General features: G+C 40.1%; 1 protein-coding gene across 2 annotated transcripts; it reads left to right on the top strand.

The window, feature by feature from the left end:
* The first annotated feature begins 12,035 nt into the window (after window positions 1-12,035).
* On the top strand, window positions 12,036-18,384 carry hnrnpa3 (heterogeneous nuclear ribonucleoprotein A3). 2 transcript variants are annotated; one of them, XM_072397021.1, is made up of 11 exons: window positions 12,036-12,128; window positions 13,327-13,449; window positions 13,556-13,702; window positions 13,790-14,000; window positions 14,098-14,187; window positions 14,298-14,369; window positions 15,021-15,068; window positions 15,200-15,337; window positions 15,417-15,533; window positions 15,657-15,724; window positions 17,168-18,384. In XM_072397021.1, exons 1-10 carry the CDS (start codon window positions 12,048-12,050, stop codon window positions 15,707-15,709), a joined length of 1,080 nt encoding a protein of 359 aa, XP_072253122.1. In that variant the 5' UTR covers window positions 12,036-12,047; the 3' UTR covers window positions 15,710-15,724; window positions 17,168-18,384. The 2 variants fall into 2 exon arrangements, with proteins under 2 accessions (XP_072253122.1, XP_072253121.1); XM_072397020.1 differs by lacking the exon at window positions 17,168-18,384 and adding an exon at window positions 15,826-16,477.
* The last annotated feature ends 505 nt before the right edge of the window (window positions 18,385-18,889 follow it).

Below are 18,889 nucleotides of genomic sequence, written 5' to 3'. Positions count from 1 at the left end.
TTACAACACAGGAAGCAGATAACTTTAATCATGAAACGGTCCACTGGATTAATTCTGGCTTACCATTAAGTGCAATATTTAAATGTGTTTGATATTCAAAGGGACCATTGCAACAACATAACAGACTTGCTTATTCAACTCATTAATAATGCACTTAACTAAATCATAGCCAGCAGTTCAGTCTATTGCTTGGTTTTCACCATCCTAACAACAATGATGATGAATAATGATTCATTCTAACGTCTTAGATTTTCTAAGGGGCTATGGCATGCCTTATTAAAGACAAAATAGGTAGAAGACTAATTAAGCTGACCAAATAGGAATGACGGCATGCCCAACTGCCAGAGCCAAGTAAGGGCTTGAAAAATGGCTGCTCTGCAGTTTCAATTAATCAGTTGTATTTTGCTTAATTTTGTTTGACGTTGGCAGAGGAAACGTCCTCTGGGAGTATCTGTCCTTTGACCACTAATGCTTTAGTAATTCTTCCATCAGATCCTATGATTGAAGCAATCCAAGAGTGTGTGTTTGAGTGTGCACATTTATTTGTACGCAAGTCTTACATATTTTCGGCTGCATACAGTGACGACTATGAGAGTTGATTGCAAAGCCCACACAACTGAGAGTGGAACCTGATTAACCTTACTGTGACTCCAGAAGCATGTGGCCACGGATGCTTCCTCTCCTCTCCATCCCACAGCCCAGTATAGAGATGTTGAACCGAACCTCTGCAACAGTGATGAATTAACAATAGAAAAATACAATGCCCCAGTAATTACAAAACACTATGGACAAGGCAACATTTTTCAGCTCTGCCACACAGGTTTGTCGGTATTGGTGGCTTTCACCTGGAATGGGCTCTTTGCTCTGCCTAACTTTGTTTTCTCTGACGCAGATTAGATCTGCCACCCCATTACAGATTCATTTTCCTAATTTTTCATGTCTGCGCTGCGCCCCATCTGCACAGGGCTGATAATTGTAGGGACCAGCCCTGGTGATTAACATCAGCAGAATTAATTACGCCCGCCATTAAGGCTCCAGGTTGCACACAATGATCAAGAGAAATTAACTTTCTCCCAAGCCCCTAAATCATCTCACCTTCAAGTGGAGTGATGGCAAAGAGACAGGCCCAGAGTCCTGGACCCTGCTCAGTACCTTCTTAACCAAACACAAGGTGCACATCCTGCCTCCCACCGAGGAGATTATAGCTGCAGCTGATGGGTATCAATTACACCACCTTATGTGGTGGGATGAGCGAGAGGTGTCCAGGGTCTTGTGACTAATGGACCTGGGTTGGAGCCACCCTGCACTTGGAGACCAGCAAGCTGACTGTTTCTCTGGCCCTGGGGTACTCAGCAGATGCTGAGAGCCTCAGTTCAAACAAGTATGTCTCTGCACAAGACTTTTGACTAAACACTTAGTAGGGTGGCCATGTGGTCGTGAGTGCAGCCAGAACTTGACGATTTAAAGTAGTTTGTTAGTCAGTTTTTCCTGTGAAGAGTATAAAAGGCTAAAGTAGAAGACTGTATAATAAAAATAGTGTGGTATTTGTGTTATAGTATAATCATTATGAGCGTCTCAGAAAGGGAGTGGCCTGTTTGTAAGCTATGCTAATGGCGCAGACCCCATGCCCCCGCAGCAGGGAGAACAGTGGTAATGTCAGGAGGAGATAAGCAAATTGTGTTTGTATCATATTGACTTGTCAAGGTTAAGCAGTGCGAGCAGGGGGAGGAGTAAGAGGCAAAAACTCTCCATCCTTCTCATCCAGTCTTTCGTTGACAGCTGAGAAAGATGCATGAGAGGTAGGAGAAGAGGTTGAACGGGAAGTTAACAGAACAGGAAAAGACAGAGAGGTGGTTCTGTTTTCATCGAACCCTGGTTCTCCAGGCAGAGTCCTGTTGAGATAGCAATCACACTGAGCAGACAACAGACACGTTTGTTTAGGGAGGGTTTGGCTCTCCGCTCTCGTTTACGCTGATTTGATTTAGCTCCACAGGATCTAATTAAGCTCAGACCTAAAGCTCTTTGGAGTTTCAGCAGTCATATTGTGAATTTCAAGTGTTGAAAAATGGCCATGAGCAATCAAAGCTGCAAATGTGTGTTTTTAAGAATGAATATCAAAGTAATAGAATGATAGCTATCAATAGATGTGTGGCAATAAAAACTGACAACTGTCATGCATAAGGATCATATATATTTTTAAGACAATAAACTCAATGCTGGGTTATAAAAATAATGGTCAAAACACTAACAATAACAACTCTGCCAAGTAAACTTGCACAAAAAAGTGAAAAATGCTAAGAATAAAAGAACACTGCCTACACAGCCTGAGGTTCATCCCATGGTGATTGTCACAGTGCTTCCTTTTCCCTCTAATTAGCCGTGGCAGCTTTGCTTGAATTTGGTGTATAATCCCCAGGATGAAGTGCGGTCAGCATCTTTCTTTTTCCTAAAAGCACGAGAGGTGCAGTATCATCAACTCCATCTTCTCTCCAACACCGCCTCTGGATGATTTAATAAGGTTAAAAGACTAGTCAGCAATTACCCCCTGCTCAGTGGAGGAAAACTCTGAAACACAATTGCATTACAGCTGTAGATAAATGCCAGACACAACATTCATGAAAGAAAGTGGCTATCGCCTTTTTTACAATCCTGGTATTAAAGGGCTTTCTAGTTAGAAATGCTGTGATGTCTTGGACTTTTGTTAACAAGTTATCTGACTTTTAATCAGGTGTGTTTGTGTCCATCTCAGAACCCTTGTAATGCTCAAAGTGAGACAGTCCAGAGAGTGTCGTAGAGTGACATTTATTGCCTTTGCTGTGGGGAAACAGGTAAGCAGAGCACACCATCTACAAAGTAGTCCCCTTTGACACCAGCACTCTACAAATCAGAGCAGAAGGGCAGGCCAGAATGGGGGCACTGACACAGAGGTCCTTTAGAGTTCTAGTACGGCCCAGGAATGTGGCAGAGCGAAGGCAGCTGGAGCAAAGCAACCAGACATCTGGGATTTGTCTGGCACCATGTTCGATTTTATTAACCTCAACATAAGACAACTCAAAGAGAAAGAAGTGTCTGGTCACTGCCTGTCCTACTAAACCTACCCCACACTCACTTTCAAGTGATAAAAGTTCCTAACTGGGTTATTCTCTCCACCACAAGAAGCTTGAGAACTGCATGTGGGGGGTATCAGCTCCGGTGAAATTAGTCCTCCTTGTTGCACTTATTAGATAATACTTCCTGTATTAGTGGGGCAGCAATGATAGGAGGCAGATTTACAGCTCTCCGCGGTGGGCAGCTCACTTTAACATGGGCCGTGCTCATTAAACAGAGGATGTCATCACTCCACGCCACCGCTGCATGTTACATGTCACACACATCCTCCAAAGGCCAGCCTTTGTCCACCTCCGTCCACAACATCCTCTAAATCTGTCAGTGCCGCCTGGACAAGGGACATTTCAGCACTGCACCCTGCTGCAGCTTTATACAAGCATGTGAAGGGAGATACTCAGGTGTTTGCGTGTACAAGAGGTGCACAGCACAAAACACCAACCATCGTATGTGTGGACGGATGTGTGGGACAGCGGTCGTTCTATCCACATGGGGTGAGGTGTAGGCTAGTTACAGACCCAACTCTGTACACAGGCCAGATAAGCAGAACAGGACAAGATAAGGAAGCATGGCTTACTACAGCAAAGTGCGGCAGATATTCTGATGCCACGACCATGTGAAACAGCCTCTCCAAACATTTATTCATTTACTCACCCATAAGAGTAATATTTTAATAAACTGCTCGCTGTTTCATTTCAGTTATTGCCAGAGAGAGCGGCTGGAATTTTTCTGAATAAACATTCTTTGTTCCAGATATTTTTATTCCACTAATCATGCAACAAAGACACAAGCCATTTTTGAGCGGCCATCAATGTGCCACAAACATACATTTTTAACCTTTATATTAATATTTGAAATAATTCATTTTGTGAAATAAAGCGTTTTGTACATAATAAGAGGGAATGATCCATTATATCTTGTGTATTCATCCCAGAAGTATTTGCTTAAGGCAAGAAAAAAGAGCTGATAGCAATGGGCTTTTAGATTAGCTTCAACCCCATGCTTAAGGCTCCCTCCAAAGTTGTGTCTAAGCATTGCATGTGATTTATGTTTCACAGCACCATGTGTCTTAAGATGAATTAGCATAAACCGGGGAAGATTTTCAACAATTAAAGTGAGCAAGTATCCTTGAATTGTATCAACACCTCTTTAAACTTGCTTTTAATGAAGCAAAACTTTAAATTAGGTCAGTGATATGTAAAGATCACTTCAGCAAGTAGTCTTTATAATGTTATTTGCTTAAAATGAATATGAAACTATTTTAGTTGGGGCATATTTTGATATTTTTTGGCATCTATGAGCCTTGACTATTACAATGGGCATTATAAGGTATGATGAAAACTGGTTCCTGTGAAGTCTAAAATGCGTTGAAACACATTAACAGTAATCATATTCCAACTGGATAAAAAAAAAACAGGGAGGATTTGCCTGGGCTGACTTGCAAAATGACCCATGCCAGCACTGGCTATTATACTACATTAGTCATTTACTCCTGGGAACATGCAGACCTTATGGTTATTCTTCTTTAAATGGAGGATCATCTAATTCAAAACACTGAAGAGATGTGTGCATCTGCTTCTGTTATTTTCTGAGTGTGTATGTGAGTGAATAGGAATTATTTTGTGTTCCTGAATCCATACATTCGTTTTATGGATTTGTGTGCATGCCTGTGTGCGTTCAAGTCTGTAAACCATGTCTCACCGGGTGCAAAGGCCATCATTTAGCAGCCTCACAGTAATGCAGATGTATCTACGGTATCCAAGTGGTGTTGTTTGACATCATGTTTGCTGAAATTTGAACTGTTCCTTCTCATCCAATAGTCTGCATGTCTCATCAACAGTACAATCATTCTCAGCGATAGTAAAGCACAGGGGAGAGAAGAAGAGTCGGCACTCCAAGATGGATGTGTGTTATTGTTTGGGTGATGACAGTGTGTTTCAATCAGGTCCTCTGTGCTCAAATCCCAGGTAGAGCTCTTAAAGTGCTGAGTCAGTTACTGCCTCATCGATCCATCACAGTGGGTTAGTAGTGGGCAGGTGTACTCCGCAGGTCCCAAGAGACCAAGGAAACACCTGCCCTGCACTGCTCGGGACTTCATCATCCCGCCGTTCCTTTGTCTCTTTCTGCCTGGAGCTCAACGTCGGGCCACAGAAAAACTGTGAAAGCAGCACTTTTGTGGTCATTTGTTGCCCGTGCACAAGAATTAAGGGAAGGGAAAGATGGTTACCCTGCCTCCCTAACCTGCCCCCTCCTTTATATCTCACCCAGGAAGAAGGGACATGCTCTGAATGGACCGCACACAATTGCCTTAGAACTGCACAGATCACTGTAAGCTTACAGCATTTACACGGTGAACTGATACAGGATAACACAGAACAACACACTGTACACCACCCTAATTTTCATTTCATTATACAGTTCCTAAGTTATCAAAATGAATACTTGTTTCTATTAGCTGTTGAGGGCAATGAATTTAGAAGTATATTGAAAGAAAACATAGTGTTTATTATTACATCTGAGAGAAGTCTGCTAGAAAGGGTGAGAGTCTATGTTTCTCCTGCTGCAGGCAGTCAATTAGTGCCAGAGGGAAACTCAGCACTCCTCTGTTGCTCTCTGCTGAAGAGCTGTAAATAAAGGCTTTTATTACACCGCACTATCTGTGTCTCTTCTCTGGACATCAATAGACCAATGTACTGGACTGTTTCCTAGGATAATAACATCTTATATTTCCTTTTTTTTTCTTTCTCTCCGAAAGAAAAAAAATTAAAAACATTCTTGGATTCGTCTGTATTTTGTGTGCACGGTTTTCACAGAGATGCCAGTTCACCTGGAGATAGATTGAAAAGCAAACAATGTGGCACACTTTATTGCTCCCTCAGAGCATTTGGAGAAAGCCTGCAATTTAAAAAAGTCTTTGTCCAGGCCTCTCTGATGGTATCAATGCGAAGTACTTTGGTCATCGTGTATCAAGCTCAAGGAATCAGTCACAAAACAAGAAAATCCATTGACGGATTGAACAACTAATTAGTTCTGATAACCACAGCAAAAGCATTAATTGAAACAATGAGGACATATTCAATACAAAAACAGTGGAGCAATCCATGATTTTATAACACAAATTAGCTTACATCAGCCTCTTTTGTTTCAGTTTTTTTGTTTTCAAATCTACACAGTGTAAATAACATGAAATTTACACGATAAAAAATGTAAAATCTAGCTCAATTTACCAGACAGTTATATATTGTTTAAAAATAAAACCTATTAAATATACTAAATTGAATATGATACATACAATGATTTTAGAAAAAAAAAAGAAAGAAAGAAAGAAAGAAAAATGCTTGTTTGATTTACTTGATGTTTTAGTCCTGGAACTGTCATGTAAAATTTCTCCCACTTATCACTGCAAAAATCTGCATTACAAAATGTCCAGCCAGTCTTCGAGTCCTCCAAAAAATTATATCGATATAAATCATGATATACTGAGAAGCAGCAAACGTTTCAGTAATTGAGCTTGTCAGTTCGTGTTATTCTTTTATGAAATAACTTATGTGACACGATTATTGTTTTACATTGCTGACAAATACAAGTGTTTTCGTTCAATCTTAAATCCTCTGTTTATAACAATGCAGCGTACTTTACAATGTATTCACCTGATATATGAATGCATTCAAGAGTAAGAATTTCAGTCTAACTCTCACGATCGGGGGAAAGCATAGTTATTGGTTCAAAATTTTAATTCAAACGCAGTTCATGACTGATGGATTTAAGTGAGTGTAATCTTTTGAAAGCAAACATACACATTTCAAAGACAGAAAGAACCTAAATGTAAGGCCACAGTGACCAGCTTTGGCTTCTGTAAATTGAATGCTGATTCTATTTATATTTGGTGTGATTTACACTCAGTTTCCTGCATGCAAGTGAACAGGAAACAGATGCTAGGAATTGTTCTGTCCCTAAATTCCTCGGAGGGAGATTCTCATCAACACCAACATGTGAGACTGGCTTTGTACTTGCATGCGAAAAGGTAGTAGACAGTGACTAAATTGACTCCCTGGTTTCCCTGCTCTGAATCTCCATTTCCTCAGAGTTTCCACTTGCGTACGTCCGTCTGCCCAAACCCAGGTTATGGCCGGCAGGCTTCCCCAGAGGAGTCATGGAGCCAAGTCTACGTTTTCTCAGGACAAGGTCAGCCTTGATGCCCCAGGCCCAATGGACAGTGGGAGGTAGCATTTGTGAAGAACATTAAGTTCACAACAACATTTTAGTGATAAATCACAAGACAAGATGCACATGCACCGTATGATTTTCAGATATCGGGAGCAAAAACACATTTTTAATATCTTACTGTTATCCTTGGCAAATATTCCAAAAGTTATGAGGTAATGTCTTGAATTAATCAATCATTTTGCAACAGTCAAAGGTGATTTTTCCATTCAACAGCTAACTGGCCAATAATGAAAATGCATCCCCATCATGACATTAATTATGAAAACTAACGCAACAACCATAATCAAGATTTTGGATTATTGTAGATAATCAAGTATCCAGACATGTGACACAAGGGGAAACAATAATTTCATATATAAAAGATTTTGACATTTACAAAGTGATGTGTTTTGCAAATAATTGTCCAACCTTTTCATGGACCATGGCGCCATCTAGAGGATGATTAATGCAAAAAGCAAACCCTGGCAGAACAGGCCTTCGCTTGAAAGGTCATAGTCTTGGTGTAGCTGGTTCCTTTGTGAAGATTCAAAGTCTTGTGTCTGAAAATGATGGGTTCATAGTTCTTTTGTGAAAGTAATCTCATGTTGTTGTTTTTTTGTGTGTGTGATTCTGTCACATACACATCGTGTTGTAGAGCATTATAATGTGGTGCCACCTGCTGTTGGATCACTTTCCCTATAAACAAACACCAAACGCAATCAGAGCAGCCCTGCTGTCAGTGTACTCAGCGTAAAGTGATACAAAGGCCAACTACACACTGTAATGATAAATACAATACGCGACCATGTGTTTATATCAACATATTGTGTGTTTTCTCCTGCGCCATCTTATAAGAATGAAGGGGAAAGATTATATTCATGTCATACTTTCCCTTGCAAAAATGATTTGCATCCGCTGGCCCCTCCCTCACAAGATTTACCACACATGACATTTTTGCTGACACGGTTCTCTTCGGTCTCTTCTAAGATATATGGCACACTATAATTTGGAGGTGTAAAATGGATATAAAACCTGTGTTAATTATTTAATCGTGGTTCTACAGTAAGTGCTGCCTTTTAGCCCAGACGAAGATGTCATCCCCCTCTATTTCAGAGGGTCGTTATATCACTCATTTGTCACAGAAAAAAGTTACAATCAAGACCGAGATTGTACAGTTTTATGGTAAATCAGGGCAGACCAAGACTTTTTACGAGCATCATTAACTAATAATTTTATTCATTTTTACTTCAGCTGATATAAATGAACTGCTAATTGCACTTAAATCTTACTTTTCTTGCACTGGACAAAGTTAAAGGCCTGGCATGTCCAGTTCTGATGAATATCCTAAACTGCAGTGATATAACAACTAAACTATCTTAAAAATGTATATATATAATACTAAATGGGTTCTTTAAATGCTTGGTTTAAAAAAAAAAAAGCAGGTTCAACTAGCACACAGAATCAAAAAGTCCATGGATGGCAGCAGTGTGTGGGACCAGTGATATATCTTAGTGTCAGGAGGCAGTTAGGTACAACGACTGAGGGGTGTGATCAACAACCAAACAAACACGTTGTCCTGAGGTGAGGGCGAGGAGGTGTACACAGAGCATCCATCAAACTACATCTGTAAGAGGCTGATACTGCTCTGTTTGCTCTCACTGCACTCGCTTCTCTCAGCTCATCTACTCCTTGCAAGTCTTTCAGCTGTGAGATTCTGCCACGATAATTGCTGAGCATTACTTTATTGTGGTCACAAGTGTCTCTGGGATACAGTTACACTTAATGCATGACTACAGTTTCCTTAACCAGAAAGTTAAATGTTAACCAAGATAAATGTTTACAAGTTACAAGTTAAAGTTGTAAACTTCACAACTATATATTTTCCATTTATAACGGAAGTTACTGTTTCCGTTATAAATGCACTTATAACGGAAGTTTTTCTCCCCTTTTAACCATTCAACTTGTTCAAATTTTAAGGGGAATAATAACCAGTAATGAACATATTAGGATTTTTGTCCTGTTAAGATTGAACCATTATACATATAGATTCTCCCCTCAAATTAATTTGGCAGTGGTGGAAGAGGGCATTTAAAATAAATCATTTGAATCATTGAATGAAAGTACACCTGTGAAATGTGTGATACATAAAAATACTCCTCTGGAGGCAAAATTGCTCGTTTCAGTGTTATATCCATTATGTGTTATCACATTGCTGGATTATTATTACTAGGATATTGATTTGTTTGCCACATTTTAATCTGGCATCTGATCAGGTTGCAAATTCTATCCATATCATTTATTGCTGAGTGGTTTTACCTGCTCAAATGTCTCACATTTTACAAGCACCCCATAATGCATATAATGCATGCAACTAAAAACCATGGCAGTTCAGCTCTCAGATCAGACTTGTGGAGTGAAAGTTAGATTTTCCTCTCGATTGTAGCATGACCTAAAATGCATGTACACATTCCTCCAAAATGTTGCCTTGCACAATAACTTTGTCGCATAAACAAATTCTCCACTAAGTGAACAATTTAATCATCAAATATTGGTGAATTAGCTTAATTTTTTCTTTTATTTAGCTTTAATACTATTAAAATGCATAACTGAAATATGAATCATGTCAGCAACAAGACTTTAGTGTGGGTATCAGAGGGCTATTAGTTTCGAAACCATGCCAGCAAAAGCTCTGGTATGCATGACTGTATATTGTATTCCAATGTTTTTTGGATTTCCCTGCCAGTTCCAATAAAGACAAAGAAAAAAAAAGTGTAAAACAAGCAGGAAATTCAGTTTACATTCCAGACCATCTGCTCTAATTCAACAGCGGCTGGCGCAGGCTTTCAGATAAGTATCACATTGGCCTTGCTGCACACACATGCACTACAAATATGCAGAAAATATGTGACCTTTTCATTTTTACAATGTCATTACCATCCCGAAATGGTCAAGCAGGGTCCACTTTTAAAAGTGGAGAATCATCTTCAGACGTTTACGTAAAAGAGAAGCCTCAATATTGCATGATGTTACAGATAGCGTTGCAGTGTTGTAATTCACAACAATACCAAAAAGACGTGCCACTTTCTTTAAGCAAATACAGTAATTGCAGTAGAGTAAAAGGAACAAATCACTGGGCTGTTCTTGGATTTGAACTATGGACTGATCATAAATAATCATCATTAACAGTGTCAGAAAATATTACCCCTTTTATTGGGGCAGTATTTTCCTCACATACTACAATAAAGTTAATGACAGAGATTGTCTAAACCATAAAACTGTCATATATTTGAAGATGCTGGTCAGCTTCAACGAGGCAAAGTAGCATCTGGCTCACAGATCGTGCTCGCCTAATCATGGAGCTATACAAATACAAAAATATGAAAATGATTGGATGATAGATGAGAAATGATGTTTTCTGTCATGATCTGAGGATGTGTGATTTGAGAAATTCCTGCTGAACAGCACAACAGCATGCAATGGCAAATTGTGAAGTTAACAACAGAAGTGTCACTTAAAGAGCATTATAATATGTATTGCATATAATATAGAAAAAGCATAATGACCAAAATGCTTTGTTTTGGAGCTTATCCCAGTTGCTGTCGAGCTTGAGGCAGGGTACACGCTGGACAGCTTTTTAGCTCATCACCAGGTCATGCACACTCAAATTCACTCCCATGGTCAATTTAGAATAACCAGTTATCCTAGCAATAACAATAGCAATGGTGTGAGGAAGCTGGAATATCTGGAGAAAAAAAACTATGCTGGCACAGAGAAAACATACGAACCCCACACAGAAAGGTCACACAGAAAGGCTGAGATTCAAAGAGGACCCTTCTTGCTGTGAGGTGAGAGTGCTGACCACCCCACCACTGTGTAGGCCGTCATACAGAACGTGCAACAGAAACACTGACTAAAGTAACAAGAACACTGGCTGAGATTATGCTTAGGGTCACAAGAGAACTTCAGTAAGGGTATTGGCATACAGAAGGCTCCTCACACCTTTGAAGATTTACTACAGTTTAATTAAATTGTATAGGGTCCATATAACAAAAACTGACAACCAAAAGACACCCTAAATTACCTTTCCTCAAGAAACCCAAGACAATGATTAATTTATACCGTGTTTATGTGCTGCACTTTCTTAAAAGAATACAACTCACTACAAATAGTAGGTTACAACGATTCACAGCAAACTAAACATTTTATTCCCACACAAATGAAGGCTGCGCTGAACATAATGGTATCACAACGGTTTAACTGGACCATCCAGAACCAAGTGATCAAAAAAGCGCGATGATGTATATGTGTCACATGTCCTACTACAGTGTATTGCAGTTGCTTATTAAGACATGCATATGTCGATGACAGCGATGCTGAATCCACAGGAAACATCACCAGGCTTCTGTAGAAGTCGTTGGGTTTGTCATGTCTTCTTGGTAACTCTGAGTGTGACAACAAATCTTGATTTTTTTTATTTATTTTCAGTCATTGCAGTCTGAGTTCCAGCAGAGTGAAAATGATTAAAGAAGTATTACTCTTTAACCAGTAGATGGCGTAAATTTCGTTTTATATCGCGAGTCGTGAGGCAACAGTCATAGAATATCTACAAACCAACGTAACATTATGCTTTAGTTACAAACAAACAAACAAAAAAAGAACAGTCTTAATGTGCATAACGTAATGTATTACATAATGTATGCATGGAGTAAGGCGGCTTTCATAGGCTTGGTGTTTTGATGATGGAAATCAGCAGCATCAAGCAGAGTTTGTCACGTGACACCCTGACATCTCCTCCCATGGACGACTGCAAAATGGAGGTGAGATGCTGACAATTGTCGCAAATTAAAAACGCGAATGCATAAAAGCCACGGGTATTTTTTAACATATATTTTAAAGTGGTGAGAACGTGCATTTCATGGTCGTGTAATTGATTGCTTCTGAATTGCTCAGGACTCAGTGATGTTCTCATAAGCTAATGCTGCAGCTAAGCTAATAGCTGTCAAAATATATTGTCAGCTATACAGGTGGTCCGAACCGAGATACGCTGCCAGGCAGCGTGTTGTATCTTGGTCCTTATAGTAACGATAACGGTAGCTTTAGCTTAATTGAAACCACTGACCAAAACATGTGCGTTAAAATGTATGTCTTGGCCAGATGCTAAAGCTACGGCTGTCCTGAAATAAGCTATCGCTAGCTGTCAAAGGCTAACTCCCCTGAATTCAGAGCAGCCATTTTGACATGAAATAGTAAGAACGTGTATACGACTGACATTATTCACACAAATTAAGGTTCTGTTCATAAAAAGAGCAGAAGCGTAATAAATGGCAGTTATTGGCCCATGTGTGTGCCTACAACTTAATGTCAAGATAGCTCCTGAGTAACACGAATTGTGGGCCGTCGCTGTTTTCAAGGAATTGATTTGTTTAATTAAGCCGATATTTTTAGTTTGTGCGACGTATGTATCCGACTGCCTGGTTGTACATGATATGACAGTGTCTCAGTTGCATCAGAGGCAGAGTAACAAGCTGTTATCAGGATTCAGGACTGCCACTGGTAGGGGCGTTGCGTGACACCCGTAGGAAATGTTACTGTTGTCTTTGTGGATTTTCTTTTGTTCATTCAGAAATAGTTTTAACAGTATGAAATTGAGGTGACATTTGACATTAAGGTGCATCAACAAGTCCTAGCAATATAATGTTGTTTATTACTTTGATGTGTCAGAATGTCAGTTTTAAGTCTTGTTTTGAACGCCAAGTCAGCATTTTTTGATACATTCGACATGCACACCTTGTATTCCATGTATTTTAACATTGTAATTTGAGAAGAAATTGAACGTTTTTACTGCCTTAAAAGGTATCAACACTGGGCTACACAAGGTGTCATCATTTAATTGGTTGTACTACAGATATTTGAGTGTTGAAACTTTTTTTTTGCTTTTCTGCAGGAGAACATCGTGATGGGCTTTAAGTTTCTACAGCTGTAATATTGTCTCTGATTTTCTTTCTTTCTTCACAGAACCGTGACGCAAAAGAACCCGAACAGCTCCGAAAGCTGTTCATCGGAGGTCTGAGTTTTGAAACAACAGAGGAGAGTTTGCGGGCCCATTTTGAGCAATGGGGAACTCTTACAGATTGTGTGGTTTGTACTTTAATCATAATCTGTTGAAGGATGGCTCAAAGCAATAAATACCAAGCTAACTAAACAACTACTCAAACTGTCCTTGCTGTTATTGTGTCGCTACTAGGTGATGAGGGATCCCAACAGCAAGCGGTCAAGAGGGTTCGGCTTTGTAACGTACGCTTCTGTAATCGAAGTTGATGATGCAATGAAAGCACGGCCTCATAAAGTAGATGGCCGTGTTGTTGAACCAAAGAGGGCCGTGTCCAGAGAGGTGAAAATATGAATCTCTAACTAATCAGCAGACATTACTGCAGCATTGTTGGTGGGGGTTAGTGCTCACTGGTCCACTCTGTTTTAGGACTCCAACAAACCGGGCGCCCATCTTACAGTAAAGAAAATATTCGTAGGTGGTATCAAAGAGGATACCGAGGAGTACCACATTCGGGAGTACTTTGAGAAATACGGGAAGATTGAATGCATTGACATCATGGAGGAACGCTCGACAGGGAAGAAGAGGGGATTCTGCTTCGTCTCCTTTGATGACCACGACACGGTCGACAAAATTGTCGGTATGCAGTTGTTTCAAATCCTCAATTCGTTAATGTTAAACATAAAAGTAGTGCGTGATTTTGTATTTGTTTTTTTTTCCCCACATCTTCCTTGCAGCCCAGAAATACCACATAATTAACTTCCACAACTGTGAAGTCAGGAAAGCTCTGTCTAAACAGGAAATGAACGCTATGTCCAGTAACCGGGGTAAGCATTCCAAATAAAAGGCCAGGTTGTACCTGCTGTTATTGTGTGTAGCGTAGGCCGCTGTGAGTTCCGTGATGTAAAGCTTGTTTTCGTCATTTTCTGGGTTTCAGGCAGGAGCGGAGGATCGGGAAGTTTCATGGGGAGAGGTGGTAACTTTGGAGGTGGTGGCAACTTTGGTCGAGGTAGGTTGTATTACCACGTTAGAGTGACATCTCAATCCTTTACCATGCAAAAAACGCATGTCATATTAGTTTGTCATCTCTTATATGCCTTTCCATATAAATCAAGACTTTTGACTCAGATCCGGTGAAGCAAAAAATCAGTCCCAGCAAAACGTTTGGAGGGCAAAGTTGGCATTCAAACTGAATGTTGCAACATAACTGCGTCATAATAAAAAAAAAACTAAAAAGACGGGGCTGGCATGAAATGAAAGTAGACTTAAAGTCCGTTAAACTTTGTAATTATTAAAAAGCTCATTCATGGCACCACTTTATTTCCGTCAGAGTAGCTCTTATCCCATGCAGAGATTAGATTTATGTGTGTTCATCCAACACGGACAGGCTTGGGTGCAGCACCCTGAAAGGATCTGCGTTCTGTTATCAACTGTAAAAGTTTGCCTATAAGTAATAGGATTCTCCATAGAGTTTATTAATAAGCAACAGTTTATGAGCGGCAATCAGCTATCCTGATGTGGAAATTACGTTTGCAGAGAACTGGCGACAAATAGGATTTTATGACATGGCATTGCTTACATTTAATTTTGAAACTACACCATCGCCTCTTACTACTTTACCACGAGGCTCCAACCTTTTACTAAACTCTGTTTTTCGTAGGTGGCTACGGTGGAAGTCGTGGAGGTTACGGCAATGATTTTGACAATGGTAAGCTGCTCTGAAAAGCAACTTTCAGCAGTGCTCAGATTAAAAAGTGTCTCCCGGCACTGTGGCCATACTTTCAAACAGTTTGATGGTGTGAACAGCGTTACTAAGAACATTTTGATTTTCTTTCTTAGGCCCTGGAGGAAATTATGGCGGCGGACCAGGTTATGGAGGTGGCCGAGGGGGATATGGAGGTGGTGGTCCAGGATATGGCAACCAGGGTGGAGGATTTAGTAGCAACTGCGATGGAGGTTATGGAGGGAATAGTGGAGGTAAAGATTTTATGAACTGCAAAGGTTTGTTTTGTGAATAGAAACAAAGCTTTGCCCTAAAGTTGGCTTACATTTGTAGGATACGGAGGTGGTGGTAATTACAACGACTTTGGGAATTATGGCGGACAGCAGTCAAACTATGGGCCCATGAAGGGAAATAACTTTGGTGGCAGAAACTCAGGTGGACCCTATGGTGGTGAGTTTTACCCTCCAAATCTTTGTGCTGCAGTCAGATTTCCAAATGATGCGTCAAGTAAGAGCAGCGCCAGCGCCTGTGAATTAACAGAAGAACTTTGTGGCGGTCACTTTTTAACTGTAGGTGGCTATGGCTCCAGTGGCGGTGGCGGAGGCTATGGCTCACGGCGGTATTAATTATTTCATGTTCTGGTAAGTTGCATTCAGTCTCACACCACCCTCGTAGCACAGTACAGAGTGAGCCCATGAAAGTGCAGATTAACTATTTGTTCTATCCTGTATCCATTCAACAGGCTTCAGTTCTTAGCAGGAGAGGCGAGGAGATGAGCAAAAGGAATTGTCAGGAAAGCTGCAGGTTACTTTGAGGCAGTCATCTGAAAGCATTAGAGGGACACACATGTCAGACATTACTGCAGCTAAATCGGAGAAGTTAATGGAAGAAGGACTGTATGAACAAGACATGAGTGCAGATGATGCCCTTCCCTAATTGTGATAGATGTTCCCTCCTGAGAAAGTTTTCCTTTTTCTGCGTCTGAAGTGTGTATCGTGCCTGTGGTATCAGGGATAAAGAGTAATGTGTGTGTGTTTTCTTTTCTTTTTATCTTAAGTCAGAATTGAACCATTTCCTTTTTTTTATATTATGGATTAGTTTTCTGCAGGCCACTTAATCTTTGTCAGATAGTATAGTTAAATCAGGCCCTTGGGTAAGCTAGACTTCCACGTTTCTTCTTTCTGAAGTTATTATGTTTCAAGTGTATTTTGATTTTTGTATGTAAAGCACAGTGTGTAAATCCTTCGTAGTACCAGTGTCAACGGATATAAACAGCCTGGATTAGAAATAAGGGAATCCCCCACACCCCCTGTTCCCTTTCAAATCAAATTCTAGATTGTTGAAATATTTTGATTTAGTAGAAAAAGACCGAATAAAGTTGTGTAGTAAAGTAACTTGAGGTTCAGTGCATCATTGGGTAAGAAAAGGTTGAAATGAGTTCCTGATTTACTGTATATGTTGCCTGCTCATTGTGACGTTGGTGTAGCACATCAGCCTGTTCAGAGCTATCCCACCTGTGGCAGTATTATTAATATATCTGTGGGTGAATGTAGTGTGTATGTATATGTGCCGTATTGTGTGCTTTTACTTCTACCACGGTCAATGAAAAGGGAGTTTTGGGTAGTCCTAGGGAAGGGCCCATACACAGCTTAATGCCAGTGTTGAGGAAGTAGGATTTAAATGCCACAAGCACCTGCAGTTGGGCCTCAGCATCGCTAGTGTGGAAGATTGCAGATGACTGTCAGACAGGACGCCTTCAGCCCCAGCACAGTGGACCAGTCAGCAGTTTGAGAGAGAAGGGAGAAGGCAGCATCGAGCACAACGCCCATGGAGGAAGCTTGAAGTGTCGTGCCTGGTAGTGAGCATCTATCTCTTTTCCAAGGCTAGCTAAAGTCTCCAGCAGCTGCTGCTAGCGAAGAAAGACTAGGTCCTGGACACACTGGAGATCCTGTTGAGTGAGATACAGCAGTTTTACCAGCAAATTCTAGATGTCAGACATTAACAAGAAAAGGGAGCGAATATTTCACAAAAGCTGACTTGAGAAGATGGAGCAGGTAAGAGTAACCACTTTGCTTGATTTACAGATGTGGAAATGGGCATTCTCTTCTTGCTGAAAATCTGTAAGACCTGATAACATGGAAGGTTCTGGATGGGTAAGACTGTTTTTTTTTAAAAATATTTTTCCCAAGCTGCATATTGTGATTTTAACAGTCAACACTGAGATTACATAAGGTGCGAGACATGAGAGTTCTGACATTCAGATGGGAGGCTGACATCCAGCTTTCGAACAAAATTATTGAAACAAATCTGTTTTTCGTTCCGCTTCTTGGTACACCTACAAAAGCTCGTTGTCATGGTAACTTATTGCCAATAAGTTCGTCTAGAAACTCTAGGCAGAGCAAAAGTGTCATGAAATCCCAAATAAAATGAAGCTTTTCTGTTCGGTTTGTCAGATATTAGTAATGCTAATCACAGCTGGTGCAAATGTCCCGTCCAAACTCCCAAAATCAGAAGACATTCGAAACAAATGCATTGATGTTCTGATAACATCTACAGAAAAAATGCATTTTTTTTTTTTTTTGTTAAAAGTAATTGAAACACAATCGTCTACATAGCAGTATTAAAATGTAGAAATATGGAAATCCTCAACATTCTCTCATCACTTAGCCCTTTTAACTCCAGCTTTTGCTACAAAAGCTGTCTTCTAATGTACTTTTTTTGGCTACCGATGGGCTTCTAATAAGCTTTTTAAGTCGCGCTGGACTTTTTTCGTGCTAAACTAACAGAGCTTTGCTCAAATAAAAAGTGCGTCCTCCCGAAAACATTGTTAGTGAGTCGAAAAGATTCGTCTAACGTCAGAAAAACTACATCTACGGAGCAAAGAGGAAATTGCAAAAGGATGAAAGTGATCTTTTTCTTTTTTTTAGTCATTTGTGTGTTCAGTCGACATTCTGAAAGGGGGAAAAGAAATGCAGCTGTTCTAACTTTTAGAGAACATCTCTGTAAAAAGTCATTTGCAGTTTGTCATATTTTTCACTTAGGATTTATCTATGTACTTGTTTTATTTTTTTACTTTTTTAATTACCTTAGGTTGAGACCCTATTTTAAGGTTTTAGGGAGGTCGAGATTCGAGGTCGTTTTCATGAAATTGTGCCTTCAGTTCTCAGTTGCAAGGCCATTTGTGGACTGAAATGCTTTCGTGACAAAACACACCTCAGTTTGACAAACAGCTTCGATTTTCATGCCAAATATGTAAATGTGAAGTTTGACTTGTGGTTTTTAAATAAAAAATGTTTTCCGTACAGTGGGTGTTTTTTTTTTTTTTGTTGTTGTTTTTTTTTCTCCTGAACAGAGCTCCAAAACCCCCGCAGTGCTATCAAAGATGTGGAATTGCACAGTAAAACTGTTATCTGTTTTATTGTTTGATTTGCTTTTATAACAGCAGCCCTTGATTTTGTTACCCCTTTCACCTGATTATTGCGTGCAGATAATGGGGTTGGGTGATCAAAGGTAGCGTCTGTGTGTGTGTGTGAAAGTGTGTGCAGAGGCCATATTGATGACGTGGGCTTTAGCTTTGACTATGCTCACCCAACGCTCCTTTGTGAAGTTGTCATGCATGGTTTACAGTGAGCATACTTTACTCCAGCTTCACAATCGTACGCTTTGTTGTGCAACATAATAAATGTGGTGGGTGTGATTTCTTCTGCCAGCAGTTTCACAGAATTAAAAGATTTGGGTTACTGTGAAAACAAGCTTACTCCAATAAAAGACAAGCAGATTATGAAAGTGGTTGAAATTGGTGAGTA

The sequence above is a fragment of the Leuresthes tenuis genome, unplaced genomic scaffold (assembly GCF_036924035.1).
Source record: "Leuresthes tenuis unplaced genomic scaffold, fLeuTen1.0.hap1 SCAF_12, whole genome shotgun sequence".
Classification (NCBI taxonomy): Eukaryota; Metazoa; Chordata; class Actinopteri; order Atheriniformes; family Atherinopsidae; genus Leuresthes; species Leuresthes tenuis.
The sequence above is the reverse complement of the archived record's forward strand: the minus strand, read 5'-3'. Positions and strand labels throughout refer to the sequence as shown.